Raw genomic sequence first — 18967 nt, forward strand, 5'->3', positions numbered from 1 at the left:
TGAGCTGGAAGTTGTGCCAGTGCTTGCGGGAGTCACTGCTGTGGGAGTAGGGTGGGACAAGGAGCTGCCGCCCCAGAGCTGGTGGCATCATCCCCAGCCATGGGGGATGTGGCTGAGCCCCCACTTTCTCCCAGTGGGCAACTTGAGACACCAGAGTATTGTCCTTGGTCATGCTGGGGTGAGGCTGAGCTGTGTCCCCTCTCTGTGCCCCCTCTTCCAGGGTACTGCGGAGGACCCGGGTCAACGGGGACAACCGGCTGTAGCCCGTCCCGGCGGGCGAAAGCACCTCCAGTGCTTGTGAATCTCACAGCACGCTGTGAACTGGTTTCTATGGAAACGGCACTGCTATGGCCTACTTTCAGGCAGCTTTTCCAGTTTCTCTGCTGAAGTATGTTCAAGTGGAGAACTAAAAAAAAAATAAATATTGGAAGTAAAGCCCACCCCTAACCAACCCCAAGCACCCACCAACCTTCACCACAAAGCCCTTAAGAAGCACGTCGGTGCAGACAGGCTGCCAGAGGTGAGGGACCAAACTGCCTATAATCACAAGAAGAGACCTAAACAATCCCCGTGCAGCCTCTGCGTCACTGCTGTGCCTGTAATCCAGAGATCCTGTGCAGCTGCCGGAGCATCCTGTGCTGTGTCCATTCCCAGCCATCCGGGCCAGGCGTGACTGCAGCGACCACGGCAGCACCTCCGTCTGTGCTGGTGCCACCAGATCTGACCTGTACAGCCACTGCCAAAGGGTCCAGTAGTGAAACTCTCCATGTACAGGGCTGTGCTAGCTTTAAACGACAATAAAAGTGTCAGTATTACGTGTGTGCTGGCTCAGGTGTCTGGTGCTCTGTGCCCTGCAGACCAGGGCAGAGCTGAGGTGCAGCAGTTCCTGAGAAGAGGTTGCACTGCTCCCTCCTTCCTCCTGGCTTTAGGAGGTTTGCAGCTATGGGGAGGAAGAATAACCAGGAGCTGCCCATGCTGTTCTGAGGCAGCCTGGGGACAGCACTCTGAGAGGAAAAAGCACCCCTAGGATGGAGGTGTCAAGGCTCAGGATGCTGCTGGGGCACTCACTCATGGCCTTACCCCAGGGAAAAGTTGTAGTGCTTTTAAAATAAATGAGGAGGTTGTGATGGAGCACTACCCAGCCCAGCAGCTGGAAGGCAGGCACAGCCATTCTCAGGCTTAAGGGCACCACTCTGGGCCCTCCCAAAACCCAGTGCAAGCACTAGTCAACTCACTTTTGTCTTTTACGCTCTTTATTTAGGAACAACCAAAAATGTCTGGTTTCATTTCAACAAACTGTACAAGCAAGCTCTTCCCCTTGCCCACCCTCACATCCACATATACAAAAGGAAGGGAAACTTGCCATTCACTTCTCAGAAGTGGCATTGTTGCTACAGGGAGTTCTTGCCCTCAGAATAAGAGCAGGTAAAGTCCATAGCACATACAAGCTACCCTAGCCCTAATAATAGCTACAGCCCACAATCACAGGCAGCTTCTTTTTTCTCTTTAAAACCTTTACCAAAAGTAAAAACTATTTCCTGTTTCACACGATTGCCAAGGTGACCATTTAAAATTGTGGTCTTGAAAAAAAAAAATCCAAAGTACCAACCCCCCTGGAGCCCCCCACACCTCCCCGGTACAAAGACAGCTTTACCCAGCAGGGCCCTCGCCCTGCTCCCTCACTGCACGGCCACCCTTATGAAAGGTCCCGTTGCAGCTACAATTGCATTTTCCTTTGGATAAATCCAAGCAAAATTCCAGGTCATTCAGCACCAGCGTGATTTCTATATAATAATAATAAAAAAAAAAAAAAAAAAGAGACCCCGTTAGGCTGACTTTGTGGTCTGCTGAGAAACAAAGTGATCAACACGCTGTTCCCAAAGTCTCTCTTTTAGTGCAATGTTAGTATGTGCAAGGGGAATCACAGCCACGTACCCATAACACCACCACGAGCCAGATAGGGCAGAGAGAAAGTGCAATTTTAGCTAGAAATTTTCTATGCCATGGATTCCTAGCCCAACCTTCACTAGCACCAGTAAGCAAGAGTCTTCCTAACACCACCTTCCATCAAGACAGGGAAAAAGGGGCTTTAATTGTGCCATCAGAATATGCCAAACATCAGCCAACAGAGCACTTGGGCCATAACAACAAACCCCAAAATTAAAAAAAAAAAAAAAAAAAAAAAAAAAATTCACTGCTTACATAACAGAGCTCCCTTGCTCTGCATTAAAGTTTTGTGATGCCAGTCCAACATTCCTGGCACAGACCACTGCCAGGAAAACATACAGCAGAAACTAAATTTCCCAATAAAAAGAAGAACAGGGATAGCCTACAAGTGGCTCATTCCCCTCCATGTGTTTTGTTGCCCAACCTCACCCTGCTGGTTTTGGGAGCAGCTGAGAAATGACACCAGCGGTTTATAGGTGAGCTGAATCACATCAGGACCCTGACTGATTTGAAAAGAGCGAAGCCAAAATTATCTGGGCAACAGGGGGGAGAAGTTTGCAAGCATTTTAAATACTGTCACCATGATAGGAATGTGCAGCATCACATTCACTGTAATTTGTGCCCAAGTGCTGAAAATCACCTTTTTCTTCTGATTCCCAGTGAGCCAGCTTCTGATCGGGTTGCTTCTGTTACATCTCTAAGAGAGGGGCTGCAGGGAAAACAGTACAACACTTCTTCATGTGACCAAAATCTGTTGCTTTCCATTTACAAAAAATAAAATACCCAAAACCCTAAAAGCAAAACCAGCCTTCTACAGCTTCCTTCTCTTGAACTGTCAGGGACACGTAACAAAAATTAACCCAGCAGGTATCTTCCAGCTCCTGTGTGAGCATCCCCCAGCCAGGTTAAGGACTACAGCATTTCTCTGCCAGCAGCTCCTGCTTTTGCTGGTGGCTTCTCCTGGTGACCAACTCAGGGAGGGGACATGAAATCACACTAAGTACCTGCAAGCACCTGTCCCCATCCTCCCACCACCCTGCAGCAGCACTCAGGTCTCAGGCAAGTGGAGATAGGAGCCTGTAGATCATGGTTTGTTTAGTGTTCTGCTAAAAAAAACCAAAAAAGCCCAAAAAGAAAAATTTCTAGGAAGCTAATTACAGAGCTGAAAAATAAGGAACCCAAATGAAACATGGAAAAATGTCTAGAAATCTCATGGCAGGGGCTGCTGATATCAATGAATAAATAAACTCAGTTCCTTGCACCAGGAGAACCAGCAGCCCTTTCCACGAGCAAGCCAGGGCCAGCACAAATCAGGGTTTCGGGTTATTAAGCAATTGGATTGTGCCCTTAATCTAAGCAGCCTCAGAGACATAAGTAACAAGATTCACACGGATTAAAATTGATGGTTTCTGCTGTGCCTGCCAAGCCCAAGCTCAGGCACAGGGGATGGAGGTGGAGAATTTAATTTCCCTTCCTTACTGATGCTGGCTACATCACCTCGATCTTACACCCCTTTCAAGTCAAGATAGTCATCTTTGATTAGATGATGATAAATATTCACACACTGTGAAGAATTGTGGTGACACTTCCTCTTAACACCACAAGAGCTGCTGTTGGGACTGTCAAGCCACCTCTCAGTTTTTCTTTTCAGTTTTGGATGCACATACTTTTCCAATGTCCTGCACCAAAACCCGAGTCTGTTTGGAGATGGCACCTGTTTCTCCTCCTCAGCAGAGAAACAGAAGACCACAGAGCTTAAACCCTCAAAAATCTTCAGCTTATACTTTTATGGAGATTTCAAGTCAACTAAAAATGCAGATAACAAGGAATGTAGGAGTTAGAAAGGGAACTCGATCATTTTTTGATTTCTTTTTTGCCTCTAAATCTTACCCTCCCCACGCAATGGCGTTTGCCAGCCCCGTCGCCATGTCCGAGGGGAGCCTGCATGGAACAACTTTTTAAAATTCCTCCGACCCAAAAGAAAGAAAACTCCTGCTGTGCTTGTATGAATGCATGGAGACAAAGCTCAAAAACCTCAGCAGCTTCCAACCCTCAAGGCTGGTTTTTCTGTGTACACCGGGAAATTCTCCCTCTAGCTCACAAGACTTCTTTTCAATTTTTCTGGAAAACTGGCTGAATACAATCCAAGTGCAAAATATTTCAGCTAGTGTATCAAAACATGGTTTGAAGGGACCAGTTCATACCATAGTCCTTAAGCATTCCTGTAGATAGAGCGGGGATCACTCTTCCAATCAGCCATAGGCTCTTAAGTGTACATCAAAAATCCCACAGAAAATCACCTTGAATGGGCAAACTACACTTCCAACATATTTATATAGCAAGTAGTTAGTAAAAGTGTACATTTTTAATGTACATCTTAATGCAATAAAGAATCAATGGCATATTTGAACTGTATATATGTGTAGTTAAATAAACCTGCATGTACATAGACACTACAGAGTAAATTGACCTACCTGTATTTGTTCTCTGAAGGTGACACTGTACATACATCCATATTCTCAGGCTGCACGACTCCCAGATCTGCTTTCAGCTCTAAAACCACCCAGATTCTCCCACCCTCTCTGGTATTTTGGGGTGCACAGGATTGCACCCATGAGGGTGAACCCCTAATGCCCCAGGAGAGCCACGGGGATGCTACTGGCTGAGCTGTCACCAGCCAATGTGGGATGGCTGCTGGTCATGCCTCCAATACTGGTGTCACGACCCCCAATAGCGCATCCAAAGAGAAATTTAGGCAGCCTAGTGCCACACAGGCTGCTCCAGGTCGGTGCCACCCCTGCTGACAGCGTGGTGGGATGGCTGGTCTGGCTATGGGGTGCACGGTGCAAGCGGCCACGTCCAGGGCATCGCCCCGGCTCTCTGCAGGGTGCAGGTCACCTCTGTCTGGAGCAGACTGGTCACACTTGGCCACGGTCTCACACTGTGTGCCAGGGAAGCCCTGCGAGCTCAGGCACAGGCACCCAGCACGTCCCACCGGGCCAGGGGAAGCCTCTGCCAAAGCACTGAGCAGCCACAGCCCCTTCCAGCAGCTAAGCAAGGCGGCCTCTTGAAGAGGGGGCGAAGAAAGAATTGCAAAAGCAAGGGCAATTAAAGGTAGAAATCAGACACCATCTTTGGAAGAGCTTCTGAAAGAGCTTTTTTGTTTTTAAACCAGATTTTTTTGTAAATCTCTGGATCCGATCCTTTGGGGTTTGCTACCCACCCTCCTAATAAATATCATTTACCACCAACAATAAAGTCTCCCACATTAAAAAGCTCTCACTAAATAAAAACCTTCTACTGAAAAAGCTTGGCTGAGTTGGCTTGGCAAAAAATAAGGAGCTATGACTACTCTCCATAAATACATCAGCAGATAAACACCAAAAACTATTTAAGTTAAAGGACAATGTTGGCTCCAAAACAAACCAGGAATGAACCAGCCACGAATTAATTCAAACTAGAAACTTAAATAAAGTTTCTAACCACTCAAAGGCAGTCAATTTCTGGAACAGCCTTCCAAGAGCAAAAGTGAAGGCAAACATGGAACCAATTTGGAGTTGGGTTTTGATTAGTTTGTGACAGAATGATCTGACACAGCATTTGGCTGGACTATTCAGCTCAAGAGTTTCCCTTCTAGACTTTGTTTTCTATTAGAAAAGAATATTTAAAGCAAAAGTGTTCAAGCAGTTGCATCACACAGCAACCACCCAAGACAACACACATTAAAAATTTACAGGTATCAGGCAGCAGGTGGGAAAACTGGGAAATTTATTTTGCTCTTTTGCTAGAACTATTGCACATGGCCTGGGGAAAAAAGGGGGGGAAAAAAAAGGAAAAAAATAAAAAGGCTGGAACAAACACTTGAAATCACCAGCAGTGCTGCAGGAGGATCTGCCATGTAGGGCTGCAAGAAGGAAACTTCCCGATGGCAGCAGAGCCTCTGCCTTGGAGACAACAATGACTTGAACCACTCACAGCCACACTGTGACTCTCCACATTTGCTCTTTGAAGAACAGACTGTTCTCTCCAAACAATGAAAAGGATTCCAGGTCAGGATGCAAAAATTATTATGTGCTAGTTCTCAGAGACTAAAGAGAGACTTGGAGATTTAACAGCCTGTTACAGTCAGTCTCCAGGAGCACAGGGGAAAGTGTTCTAGCCAGCAAGGGACAGATGATGCCAAACTCCATCTCCTGGGCTGCCCAGGTCTGGATACCTGCTGCTTATCAGAGAGTATGCAATGCTCACTCTAACCTCATCTGGAGGGATGAGAATCTCACTCAAATTCAAGACTGGCAGTTTTCTTCTCAAATACCTTCCCTTTCCTACTACACTCACACTTGTGTGCCCACAAAGCCCTTCACTGCCAGGGCTTAAGGACCAGAAAGGGCAGAGAGGATATATGCAGCCAAGCCAACCTTTAGAGAACAAACACCTTAACGGACAGATGAAAAAATAAAAAAAGAAAAAAGAAACAAGTACTATGCCATGATAGTCCATATCTAAGCAATGACCTTGTTTACACAATGTCTGAGATTTGTTATGCTTGTATAGGCAGCTGTAGGCATCGGTATATGAATATGAAATTTGAAAGTCTGTCACTGGAAAGCAAACAGGAGCATCCTATTTCCTGGGTGCAAGCTGAGCCCCTGCCTCTGCCAGCTCCCAGCTGTCTCCTCGGCTGGGCCACCGAGAGCTCAGCACCGAGTGCCCAGTTTTTGCATGTACTGCCTCGTGTGCTGTGCTCAAAGGTCTCACGTATGGCAGTGCTTCATCACCACGTTCTGCTCCTCAGGTTTTGATCAGGCCGGCCCATGGGTTTCTTAAAGATCACAAATTTCTTCTCAAGGGTAAGAGCGGATCCTCCGGGGCTGGTGGTTTGAGTTCAGTCTGTTTCTGAAAAAGAACAGAGGTGTCAGAGATGCTCCTGGCCTTGCTCCAGACGGGGTGCTGGGTGGGGACGAGGGGATACAGGAGTGTCTTAGGATAGGCAAAACTAGGAGCCTTGACAGAGTTGGCCACAATGAAGGGCTAGCACCATTCAGAGGAGCCAGGAAACCCAAAATCCTTGAGGGAGTGAAGTTGGCTTTGCATCCCTAAGGAGGGAAGCACCCTTGCTAAGCACCTCCTGCCTCTGCACAACGAGGGTCAACAGGACCCCATTGCTCTGGGTGGCATAAAGCTCAGAGAGCACTAGCAGGGGCACAGCCCCCTCCCCAGCACAGGCACAAAAGCTGGCCCCCCAGCAGTCCCCAAACCCACCACTCCCCTGCAAAGCACACAGGGTGTGCAGCAAGGGTAGGGCCCATCCAAACCCATGCTCCAAAATCCTCCAAATTAGATGGGAAGGGAAGCAAAGAATTTTACTTGAGTTTTATAATTATTTTGTTAAGGCCTGCAGCCATGGCAGAGATGTGTGAGAAGCTCCAAAGCACGGCAGTGGGACTGGAGAAGATCCCAGCTTGCCAGCAAGGGGCTGCGTGCATGGACCACTGTGGGACAGGGCCAGCACTTGGCCATGCCCATCTGGTGGGAACCCTGCCAGGGAGGAAACAGTCCCCAGGCCAGGGAGGAAACAGTCCCCAGCTGCACCACGGAAAAACCCACAGAAGGCTTGGAAAGCACCTCTCCTCTCCTCCACACACACATGCACACACAGACACACGCCTTCCAAAAGTGAGGCCTGGAGACTCCATGTCCCCTCCTTCCTTTGCAACCTCCACCACCTGAGCCTTGCTCCATGCCGAACAAGGATACTCACATCTGGAAAGCTGGCAGCAGGAGACAGAAAGGCAGGCAGAGGGTGTGTCTGCTGCTGGACTCCAGGTGGGGACATGGAAGGAACCAGTGGCATAGGACAAGCAGCCAGGCCCTTTTCTTCCCAAATAAATAAATAAATCCATGGGCCATCTTCCCACAGGGCAGGTAAAAGGATTGGACACTCCTGATGTTTTACTCCAGCTTGAAATAAAGCCAGGATTTGGCTTCTGAATGGTGCCAGCACCCAATGACCAAGGCAGGAAGGGGCAGGCAAGCAGTGGCACTTGCATCATCCTGCCAGACCCTCCTCACCCTCCTTTCCTTTATGCCCTTCTTTCACAGAGCGAGCTCCTCACCACTTCCTCAGTTAAACCTCGAACACTAACCCCTTCGCTGAACCCGTGTCCCAAACAGGAGAGGCCCAGCGCCCCGTGCCACCCCAAGCCCTCCCACGCCGAGGCAGGGGCCTTACCCAGCCTTGTGGCGGGCGGTGGGCCGGGGGCGTCGGGGGTCCCAGCGCTGCCCTCCTGGCCGCCCGGCTCCCACGCCTCGCTGCTCTCCGACGCCTCCGCGCCGGCTTCGCATGGCCCTTTCCGGCTCCTGGCCGCCTCGGGGCCGGAGCCCCTGCCCTCCTCCTCCGCCTTCACCGCAAACCACACCTTGAGCTGCTGGGCGCCGAGGCGGGCGCGCTCACAGAGGCCGGGCACGTCCTCCTCCCGCAGCCCCTTGTGCTTCTCGTAGTAGTCCTCGAGCACCTCCCGGCCGGCGGGGCTGACCTCCACCAGCCCCGGGGGGAAGACCCCCCGCCGGTAGTTCTCATACCACTTCAGCTGCCCGTTCTTGTAGCCATACCGGCTGTCCCCGAACCAGCGAATGACCTCGGCCCGCGGCAGGCCCGTCTGGGACACGATGGCGTCATACTCCTGGTTCGTGGGGCGCTGGGTCTGCACGAACATTTGCTTCAGCAGATGCCGCTGCTGGGCTGTTTTTTTGAAGTTCAGTTTGGTTTTGGGAGGGGTGGGCGGCCGGCTGGAGCTGCCATCCCCCTTTTCATTTGCGCCGGTCCCCGGTACCTCGTTTTTGCCGTTGGACTCGGTCACTCGCAGGTTTTTCAGGTTGATTTTGATGGGACTCACCTTCCGCTCCGCCGAGTTCGGGTTGCTGCTGGAGGCGTCGACTGAGCCGTTTTCACTCATGGCCCTCTGCTCATCCGAGGAGTCTTCCCCTTCCCCGCCTCCATTCTCTGCCTCCTCCTCCTCCTGTTGAGCCACCTCTTCCACTTTCTTATTTTCCTCTGCCACCTTCTTCTTCCTCCTCTCCGAGAACCAGCTGTCAATCTCCCTCCGTGTCATCTTTGTTTCCCCCCTCAGGCGGTTGACCTCTTCCTCCGCAGGAAGGGGATTTTGGGCAAAACTGCTCTCCAGGGCTTTCAGCTGCTCCGGCGCTCGCTCCTTGTACTTGGTCGGGGTGAAGTCGGGCGCCTGGTGCCACGACTGCCGCCGTGGCGGGTGATGAGGGGCTGGTGTGGCCGCCGCTGCCGCAGGGCTCAGCTCGGCTCCTCTGGGTGGGACGTCGAAGGTGATTTCGGGCAGGGAATCAAGAGCACTGTCCCCAGGGAACACGGCCCGGCCGCCTCTCACGTTCCTGTAGTGGTACCTCCTGTCGCTGAACCATTTTCGGATCTCCTTGGTGGACAAGCCTGTGATCTTTGTCAGCCGCTCGACTTCAGCCTGGCCAGGGAACTGGTTTCTGCAGAAGCTGCCTTTGAGGGCTGAGAGCTGCTCGTGGGACTTCTTGTTTTTGTAGACGTTGGGATCCAGGAAGGTCTGCGAGGAGATGGCAGGGCAGGCGGTGAGCAGTGACTGGGCGCTGTTGACCACCTTGACCCCGGATGTGTTGCTGGAGCTCACAGTGCTGTGCTGCGCCGCCGGCTGCGGCTTGGGGACAGAAGTCACTGCCAAGGTGAAGGAGGAGCTGGTACCCTTCAACCCATTTGCCATGATGGGCTGTGTGACCAGCAGCCCCCCTGTCCCCTCTGGCTGCCCCACCACGTGGCCTGGTAAAGTCGCCTGGATAAGATGGGGAACAGTCCCAGGATTTGCAACCAGGGGTGTGTTCAACACCGTAATGGTGGGTTGTGGCACAGACTGAATAACAGTGTTGAACATCTTCTTCCTGGCATCTTCGATCTCCTCCGGTGACCAGCTGATGCCCTGCTTCAGCCTCTGCGCAGTGAACCAGATCTTCAGCTGCTCTTCTGGGTACTTGGTCACCACGGTCAAGTAGCAGAGCTCAGCTTTGGTGGGGTAGGGGAACTTGTTGAAAGAGTTTTTCAGGAAGCTGTTGGAGTCCATGGCAGCATTGTACGTGGGAATGCTGCTCAGTGGGATCATCACCTTGGGAAGGGACTTGGATGTGGGGAGCTGCTGATGCAACGGGGGCTGCTGCTGCAGCGACACAAGTTGTGCAACACCGGCCTGCAGAACAGGCACGTTTCCTATGATGGAGCCATTCACTATGTGGGATGACTTTGTTGAACTTGCAGTGGGCTGGCTGACTGGCACAGACCCATTTGGGAATGAATGCTCTCCATCCTTCACCTCTGACTCACCGCCCAACTGACTTGACACATTCTCCTTCAGCGTGTGGATTTTTTTGGCCTCGGGTTTACCCTTCATTATCTTCATGATGGGGGTTTTGGTAATGATAATTTCAGACTGGCCATCTGCCCCTTCTTCAGGGACCTCTCCCGGCAGGTCATGGCTGCTGGTGGCCTCACAGAGACTTTGCTCCACGGTTGTACGACTGTCCTGCTTCACCACCCTGCAGACAAAGCTCGTCTCACCGGCGTGAGACTCCGTGTTGTGGTGCAAGAGCCCTTCGTGGCTGTTGGCCAGGAAGCTGCACCCGACGCAGGCGAACGCGGGGTCTTTGCTGAAGTCTGAGTGCTCAGAGTCCAAGTGCCCAAAGAACTGGTGAAGGTCTTGAGACCCAAAGTCACAAGACTTGCAGATATAAGTGTCACCATCGGCAATGCCGCGGTGCCCGTTGGACAAAGCTCCATTATTACTGTTGCTGGCCCCAGCATCACTCGCTGCTGGTCCTTCTGCAGGAGCCTCTGGTTGTGTTCCTTCATGATCATCTTCTCCAGCATCCTGTTCAGTCTCCTGAAGCACCAGTGTTTTTACTGGTATCATGCAGGGAGTTGTGGATTTCCTTTTGCTAGCCATGGCTACAATTGATCCAGAGGACTATTTTTCTTTCATTTAAATTAAATTCAAATTTAGAAAGCGCTGTTGCAAGTGCTCTGTGGTCCAAATTCCAGCAAACTCATGATGTACCGAGGAGTTGTTGTCAAATGTTGACAAATGTTCATATTTGCCACTGAACCTGAGGATAAGGAGAGGGAGGAGGGGTTAGTTCCCTTGGTATTAGACAAAGCACAACTGCCCTGGTATTTAACTGCTTCACTCAATAAATAATTTTTCCTCTTTCATTGGAAAAATCTAACTTGACCTTGGGTTTGCTGTATTTTCACACCTAACCCTATGAACTATCTGTTTCAAAACAGACAAATATGCCACTTTTACAGCCCACATCAAATTCTCATTTAAGGAGGAAAACCACTGAATTTTCCCCTCATTCTGCCCTGTCAAGACCCATCCTTGGTGTTTCAGCAGGGAGAGCACTGCCTGGGCTCCCAGTGTGCCCCAGGTCCCAGCTCAGCCTCACACAGAAGGTGACACCAGGCAGGGTCACCTGGGAAAGCCACCTGCTTTCCATCACAAAAAAAACAATGAAAAATCCACATTCTGCACAAAACATTTCAATTTCTTCAAAATCAGCATTGTCCATCCATCCCATCGGGAAGTTTCTTGCCAGCTCAGAGCCCTGTGCCCGTGACAAGAGTCTCTGCAGACACCCAGAGCTGCTGCCGGGAGCGAGGAGGCTGCAGTATTTTAGCCCTCCTTGCTCAGCAAGCCTGCAAAGCACTTGGGAGATGCCCCTCCCATCCTGTGTTCACTTCACTACTGTTCCAACAGCATCTGCGAGTCCTCGTCTGGAGCCGCAAGAGAAGGTAAAGGCCCCAAAGCTCAAGAGCAGCATCACAATGTTCCTGGCTCCCAGCCTTCCCCTCCCACCACCTCTGCAGCTTTTGGCAGTCACACCACCCAATGCACCGGGGTATTCCCTAACAAAGTGTAATTTCTCGTCAGTGCAAGCCCATCTTGCTTGGGCTAACCAGAGATTTGTTACATTTAAAACCAAAACTGAACAAAAATAAGCAAAACCCAACCAACCAACAATAATTTTTCCTTTTTTATTTTCTCCTCTGAAGCTGAAGCAGACCCTGAAGTGCTCCAGCCTGTGGAAGGCCAGGGCTGGCTGAGGCACAACCTTATTAGCCACAACCTTATTCCTGGCCTGATGTAGCATTCCCACGTGCACAGCAAATGCTCTGTGCCTGAGATCATGACCCCAGGGCAGTAAAGTTGCTGTAGCTGGCACCAGCAGTCATCTGCCTGGTGCCACCCCTCTGTCAACCTTTTCTACAGCAACTCTGCTTTTTTTTCTCTTCAACAGAGGGACAGAATGGTATTTTTCCAGACTGCAAGGTCACTTGGAAGCATATGGACACACTGATTCATATTACAAAGACTCTGTGCCAGATTTCCCTGGGATTTACAGTAACAGCAACTGAGCTTTATAAAAACACTCACAAAAACTTGAACTTTAAGAAAAAAAAATACTTACCATCCTATGAGATGACTCACAGAGGTAACTCCTATCAGTTACAGCAGTTGTGCACCAGCAGCTTTCTCAGGTCAGATATTTGGAGCTGATCTCATGCACTGAGAAATGCAGATCAGGCAAATGGCTTGGTGGTGCTTATGCAATACCTCCTGTGCTTAGTTTTGTTGATAGTTTTTAGAACAGAGGAATGAAAGATCCTCATGCAAAAAAATAAAAAAATCAAGTGGAGGAAGTTCAATTTCAAATGACCTCCTTAACTTTATGAGATTTTTTTTTTTTTAAAAGCTTGTTCTGAAAGCTGACATCATTTTTTCCAAACGGGAGAGCGTGGATGGCTGGCTCTGGCCTCAGCAACTCTCAGGCACCGTTTGAAAGACTGACGGGAAAACGTAACTTCCCGTTAATGTGGGCTGATCTGAGATTACAAAACAGTCCTGTAAATAGTGTTAGTCATCACTGAACTTGGCATCAGAAAAGACTGCTTGCTATGCTAAAGCATCGTGAAGAGCTAGAAATTATAACTTAAAAATAATCTATAAATAAAACAGGTATTAAAGCTGTGAGCTGGATTTAGACTGTGGGGATTGCACATCTCAATACTTGCTTTATGCCACTCTCATCCCACCTTCCCATGGTTAGTCCTGCCCTCTGCAGAGGGTCAGAAAGTTTTTCATTAGCATTAGCAAGAGGAATATTTGGATGAGTATGAATGGACTGTGCTATTCAGAGGGGAACAGCATCCATTTGACACCAATCCCAAGATCCTCATTTTTGATGCTAAGTTAAATATTACACAGTCTAGCAGGCTGCAATGACCTTTCCAAGTAGAGTCAATTAGGGAAAAACCAGTAAGATCAGCCTGAAGGCTACAAAATACAGCTTTAAAGGCTGAGAGGAGTTTCATTTCAGGCAAGCAATGGTAAAAGGGAATACTTATTTCATTTTATCCTGCAGCTTTAACACAGGGAGAAGCTGCTGGGCCCTCTGCAAACTTTTTTCTTTCCAGCAAACTCCAGAGATTCAGTTCCAGAGTCTCCATTACTGAGACAGCTCCAGTCCCTGACAGAGATGACCCAGTGTTTATGGGGTCTCCAGATATCAAAAAGATGATTTTTATCTGTCAACAGATAAATTTGATACAAAGCAATGGCGACACACAAAGACCCCCATTGTGCCACGTTAACAAAGTGCCTCTCCCGAGCACTCCATCGCTATTATTTTGGGTAAATGTGAATGGCCTGACCCACCTACAGAGAACCTAAAAGCTCTGCATTTCATTTACCAGCACATTTGCATCAAACTCTGTGCTCTCTCCAACAACTTTCCTTAAAAATGCAATCAAAGCAGCCCCAGCCACCACTGGTCTCCTGCGGGGCTCCAATATTAATGCCACCTGAGAACACAGATTGCAAATTTTAGCTGGAAGTGAATCATAGTGGCAATTTACTGGGGAAAAAAAAATTAATCAAGTGTACTGTTTGTCCATTTAATTTCCATGGAACAGTTGCATAACCACATGTTGGGAGCGTGTTTTATTCACTGCTCACCTTCTGGAATGTACTTAATACTTTAATACACCACTAATATAAAACAGAATGGATAATTCACTCATTTCTCCCTTATTAAAGTAAGAAGGGCTGTTCTAATGGATAGGGTAGATTAATGGCAGAAAAATTATTCAATTGAAAAACATCCTTACAACTGATCTTAGTGTATATACCACCACTGTAGATGCCTCAGACCCATCTGCACAACCATGAGTGAAGAACTCTATTTCCTACATATTATTTTATGATTAACTGGAGCAAAGAGACATTAGGTGAAAAGAAGAGCTACCTGGCAGCCAGGAAAACAAAGTTATTGTACTTAAATTCATGGTTCCTATTTAATTTATACCTGCTAATTTCATAGCGAGGTAGCAGAGTAAGGAGGACAAATGTCCAGTGCACCTAAACCATCTCTGCTGCTGGAAATTTGAGGGAAAAGTGACTTAAAGCAGAGCCAAACCAATTCTGTCCCAGTGATGCTCACAGAGAAAATCATGCTGGAGGGAAAGGTGGCAGTTCCAGGTACAAAACCAACCCTCTGCAGAGCAGCTTTGCCTCCACTGCGGGAAACAATGCCCAGACTGGTCACAGTGAGCTCTGCAATAGCAGAAAATTTACTTCTGCAGAGATTAACAAAGGGAGGTTTCGAAATCTGCACTGCTGAGTATGAACTTTCAGCTTTTTCCAGCTTGGCTGGATATAACTGGTTTGGTTTTAAATGTTTCACTGAATTAACGAGTTAGGTTGTTAATGCAAAACATTCACTGCGCACAGTGCCAAGGTCCCCAGTTAGAAGATTAATTTTTTGTGACCTTTTGCAAACCTCGCCTAGAAACAACAACCAGAAAACCCACCAGGCAGCAGCATCAGCCAGGACACAGCAGCTCCAGTCCCACTGCCTAGGCATGGGAATACAGGGACAGCTGCCTTCTCCTGCCCCCAGCCCTGCCAGCTCCTGGGTGCCAATGCTGACACCAGGGACAGGGCTCCATGGGGACACAAAGGATGGCTACATGCTCTGTGGGCTTTGGTGCTCTGCTGAAAAGGGAATGCTCTGTTAAAATAAAATGAAATTAATAAAAAATTAGATTTTTAAAAATAAGCACCAAAGTAGAAGTAAAATGACAGTTTTCTCAACACTTTCAAAGCCTACCAGGCAGGCAGACACGCTCCCCAGGTCAGAGACAAAGTTAATGTTTCTGTCTCATATGGAGCCAAGCACAATATTGGCACTTTAAATAAAAGTGGTTTGTTTTTAAGTTGAAACTCCGCAGGCCCCAGCTGATAGCATCATATGAGGGGAAAAGAGGAAAAAATCAAAGCAGGAAAAAAGTTGACGTTTTGGAGTTTTTGTCTCTCCCCTTCAGGCTCTACCTCCAGCCGGGGTCCAAAGATAAAGTGCTGTCTCTGGGAGTTCCAGAGGACTTCCCAATCACACTGTAATTAGTAAGGGCATTAACTAAAAGATCCCTGTAGCCAGCACCATTGACCCAAACCTGAGGGCTGATCCCCCTTCCCCTTCCCACCAGCCCAAACTCCCACCATGGTTGACAGCAGGTCCCCCCCACATGACAGACACCCAGTTTGCCCTGGGCAGCACTGGGAGGCAGCTCAGCAGCCTGGGACTGGGTGCATTTACCCAGTGCTGGGGAAGGGAGGAAAAACAGGTCCATGTATGTGGGCTACAGGCCCATGGCCATCCTGCTGCCAGCCATGGCAGTCCTGGTATTCTTCCTCTTTGGCTGGACATTAATGTTCCTTCTGCTTTTGCAATCTGTTCATGGGAAGTCATGTAGGAATTTCACCAGTTTGAATTATTTTTTGCCAAAACATGCCCAGTGGGGGCTATTGCTAATCCATCCCAGGGACATACTGTGTGGATGGACACCTCAGCAAAGACCTCTCCAGGCCACATCCCTGTCACTCGATATGGACAGACACGGCCAGAGGGGACAGATCACCTCTCCAGAGAAACTTCCAAGGTGTGGATGGGACCTCCCTGCCAGCTGTGCCAGCACACCTCTGTGAAGAAGAAAGGGCAAGATTTGGCAGGGCTGAGCCCCTCTGTTCCCAGTCTGCAGTTGTACATCCCAGCTAGCTGGAGTCCAGAAACCTCCCTGAGTAACTGTGCAAAGGCTGCAGCTGGGAGGAAGTCACAGGATGGGAACATCTCCAGCAGCCTAAAAATGCCAGCAGCACAGCATCACCCTGGCTCCCAGCACATGCCATGCCTTTGCCCAGGGCTGGCACCTGGAGGTAGCATCTGCCACCCAAAGCCTGGTTCATAACCCAGGCCAAGGTCATGACACACTTAATTCTTTTGGGGTTTAACCCCATTCAGGACTGCAAGTTCCCATCAACGAGTAGTTAATGAAATTTTCCCCTCCAGAGCAGATTGGTACCACACTAACTCTGCAGGCACTCAAACCTCAGGTGATCTCAACATGAACAAGCAGAGCCACCAGCAATACAATAACCACAGCCCCAGAGAAGTCACGCAGGCAAGAAAGGCTCTTCACATCTTATTATTTCACACTGCACGAATGTACAAACACACGCACAAACTTCAGCAGTTTTGAGCTTCAAGCAGCATCACAGTCAACATTTGTACTAAGGAACAATTTCTCTCTATGCCAACTGGTCAGGGTGCTTTGTAGCTTAAGCCTGGCTTTGAAACCGCGGGTACAGTCTAAATGCAGTGGGAGCCGGTTGACCGAACAATCGTATTCATTCTCCATTCCTTGGCAGGCCTAGAGCAGAAAAGCGTCTTTTCCATTTAGACCAGTTAAACAGAGCTATTCATTAAAATTTCACCCTTCTCCAAACTGCTGGACTTCTCCATTTAAAATCTGCCTTTAAGAGAAGCCCTCTCTCCTCTGCCCCACAGTACTCCTCATCCCTCCGTCTCAAGTAGTCACCCATTTCCGAGCTGTGTTTTTGGATTGCTCTTGTGCTGTAAGAGCAGCACCTCGCCTGTGTGATGCTATCTGGGCAGAGGCTGCCTCAGCTCTCAGGGACTAATGGCAATTATCTCTGCTTTTTTTTTTCCCCAGACAGGCACAAAACTGAGCAAGATGGAAGGTTAGAAAGAGCCGGCTGAAACAGAATGCGATTAGAGTATAAAAATAGGTCACTGGGATAATATAACCTTTAGACTACTGGCAATGTGCCCCCCTTAGAGACAAGCCCGTGTGCTGTATTTCAGGAGAATGTGAGGAATAAAAAACAACCACCACGATACACATCAAAACAAAACCACTGATCATCCCTCGGAGCTTTGCGTGCTTCTGTTTGAACATCACTAACATTAATTCACTCCTTTTCCTCTGCCCTCATCCATTTGATTGAGCACAAAATAAATGTTATGCAATCATACCATTAACATCTTCCAAAAGAGTAATAATCTCTCTTGGCACAGAGGCTTCATTACAGATTTGCTCCGCATTGCACTACCTTAGCAGGGTTCACAGTTCCAGCATCCAAGGGACCCACCTCCATAGCTTCAATCCTCAGATTTTGTCCATTCTGCAAAACATTCCCGGCATTTCCCCAAAGCAAAAGGCCCAGCAGACAGATAATCACATCTCGACAGAGCCAGTTCCGAGGTTAGCACTACCAGCAGAGAACACCAGATAGCACAACGGAGCTTCAAGAAGTCCCTCAGCTCATCTGTATCAGTGTCCCCCTCACCTCATACTCAGCTGGTGACTGCCAGCAGGTTGGTTTGTGCCTGAACAGGACAGTACAGCCATGCTTGTGAACACACTGGAGTTCCCATTGCAGCCCCTTGTGCTTTCTCTAGGACGTTTCATCTTTGCTTGCATTGCCAGGGCTTTGTTTGTGATTTCATCTTAAACACAGGCACCTCAAACAGCCCCTCACATGTCAGTAATATCCTGCCACACCGCCTTCAGATGTGCCACACGCCTTGTGATCCCACCCTTAGAGCTCATTGTCAACCATCACCATTTGTGTGGGGCAAGCCCAGCTTTGGCAGATGCAGCCCTTCAGAACGTATGTGAAGATGAAGAGGTTACACCTAAAACACACTTCTTTGTGTTTTTATTATCTGAAATTGCTGAACTGGCTCCAAGCCAAAAATCCACCAGGGAGCTCAGAGTAATGAATTAAGCACCAGAGGTAGATCTTAGTCCACGCCAAATTTCTGACAAGGATATTTGAGACTTTTACATCAGCAGGGAATGTTTGGCTGAGCTGGTGAGGAGCTCACAGGTGTGAGCACCCAATGGCAACAGAGCACCCGCAGTGCCACAGCCCCGCTGTGCTCTCAGCGCTGCTACAGCCTGCCCCATCCCAAGGAATCATCTTGGGGAAGACTTGGAGCCCACCTTTCTGATGTACCTCTGCTCACAACCCCACTGCCAGGTTTGCACATCCACCTCCAAACGGGTGACCTTAATCAAGGGGCCATCACCCCAAATTTGGGAACCGCAGCTCTAATGCCAGCACAACATTTACTGTTAAAAGAAAACCAGTGCCAGCTTTTATACCAGCACCACAACGATCCCACTGCAGACACAAACCCAAAAGCTTGTCACACAGGTTTCTCACCAAGCATCCAAGTCCCCTGCGGAATGAAGAACCGCTTGCTGAAGCCAGGCTGATCACCAGTTACCAAGCAGCCACGTAAGGGACAGACTCGCAGCAATTCCAGGGAAATAGAGAGTGCCCAGAGCTTTAAAACAAGATGTGGGTGGGAAGGACTAAACCAATCTACTAAATAGTACTAGAGGCACTGCAGCTGATCATCTGCAGCACAGCCTGATGACTACAAGTGCTGCAGCCCCTTCCCAGCTGAGCATTTTTGGATTACTTCATCCCCTGTGCCCTTTTGCAATATGCAGCTTCGAGAGCCGCGTTACGTCCTGGCTCGGCCTCAGCTCCCATTCCCCCACTTACAGTTGCTATAACCAAAAAGACAACTGCAAAATACTTTG

At 48.9% G+C, this 18967-nt stretch overlaps 2 protein-coding genes across 4 annotated transcripts in view; one reads left to right on the forward strand and one right to left on the reverse strand.

Moving 5' to 3' along the window:
- Positions 1-741, forward strand: part of PLCG1 (phospholipase C gamma 1) — a gene marked incomplete at its 5' end in the record, with an annotated part of 42455 nt that extends 41714 nt beyond the window's left edge. The window contains one exon of the mRNA XM_082292741.1: positions 221-741. Coding sequence (XP_082148867.1) covers positions 221-263 — 43 coding nt within the window. The 3' untranslated portion in view covers positions 264-741. The remainder of the gene's footprint in view (positions 1-220) is intronic.
- Positions 742-1681: 940 nt separating this feature from the next.
- Positions 1682-18967, reverse strand: part of ZHX3 (zinc fingers and homeoboxes 3) — a 46686-nt gene continuing 29400 nt past the window's right edge. For 2 of the 3 annotated variants that reach the window (XM_082293023.1, XM_082293022.1), the window contains 2 exons: positions 8180-11097; positions 1682-6843 (listed from right to left, as the gene is read on the reverse strand). In XM_082293023.1, the coding sequence (XP_082149149.1) occupies positions 6833-6843; positions 8180-10937 (2769 nt within the window). In that variant the 5' untranslated portion in view covers positions 10938-11097 and the 3' untranslated portion in view covers positions 1682-6832. The remainder of the gene's footprint in view (positions 6844-8179; positions 11098-18967) is intronic. The other variant, XM_082293024.1, reaches the window with a different exon arrangement.

The sequence above is a fragment of the Coloeus monedula genome (assembly GCF_965178545.1).
Source record: "Coloeus monedula genome assembly, chromosome: 17".
NCBI classification, from domain to species: domain Eukaryota; kingdom Metazoa; phylum Chordata; class Aves; order Passeriformes; family Corvidae; genus Coloeus; species Coloeus monedula.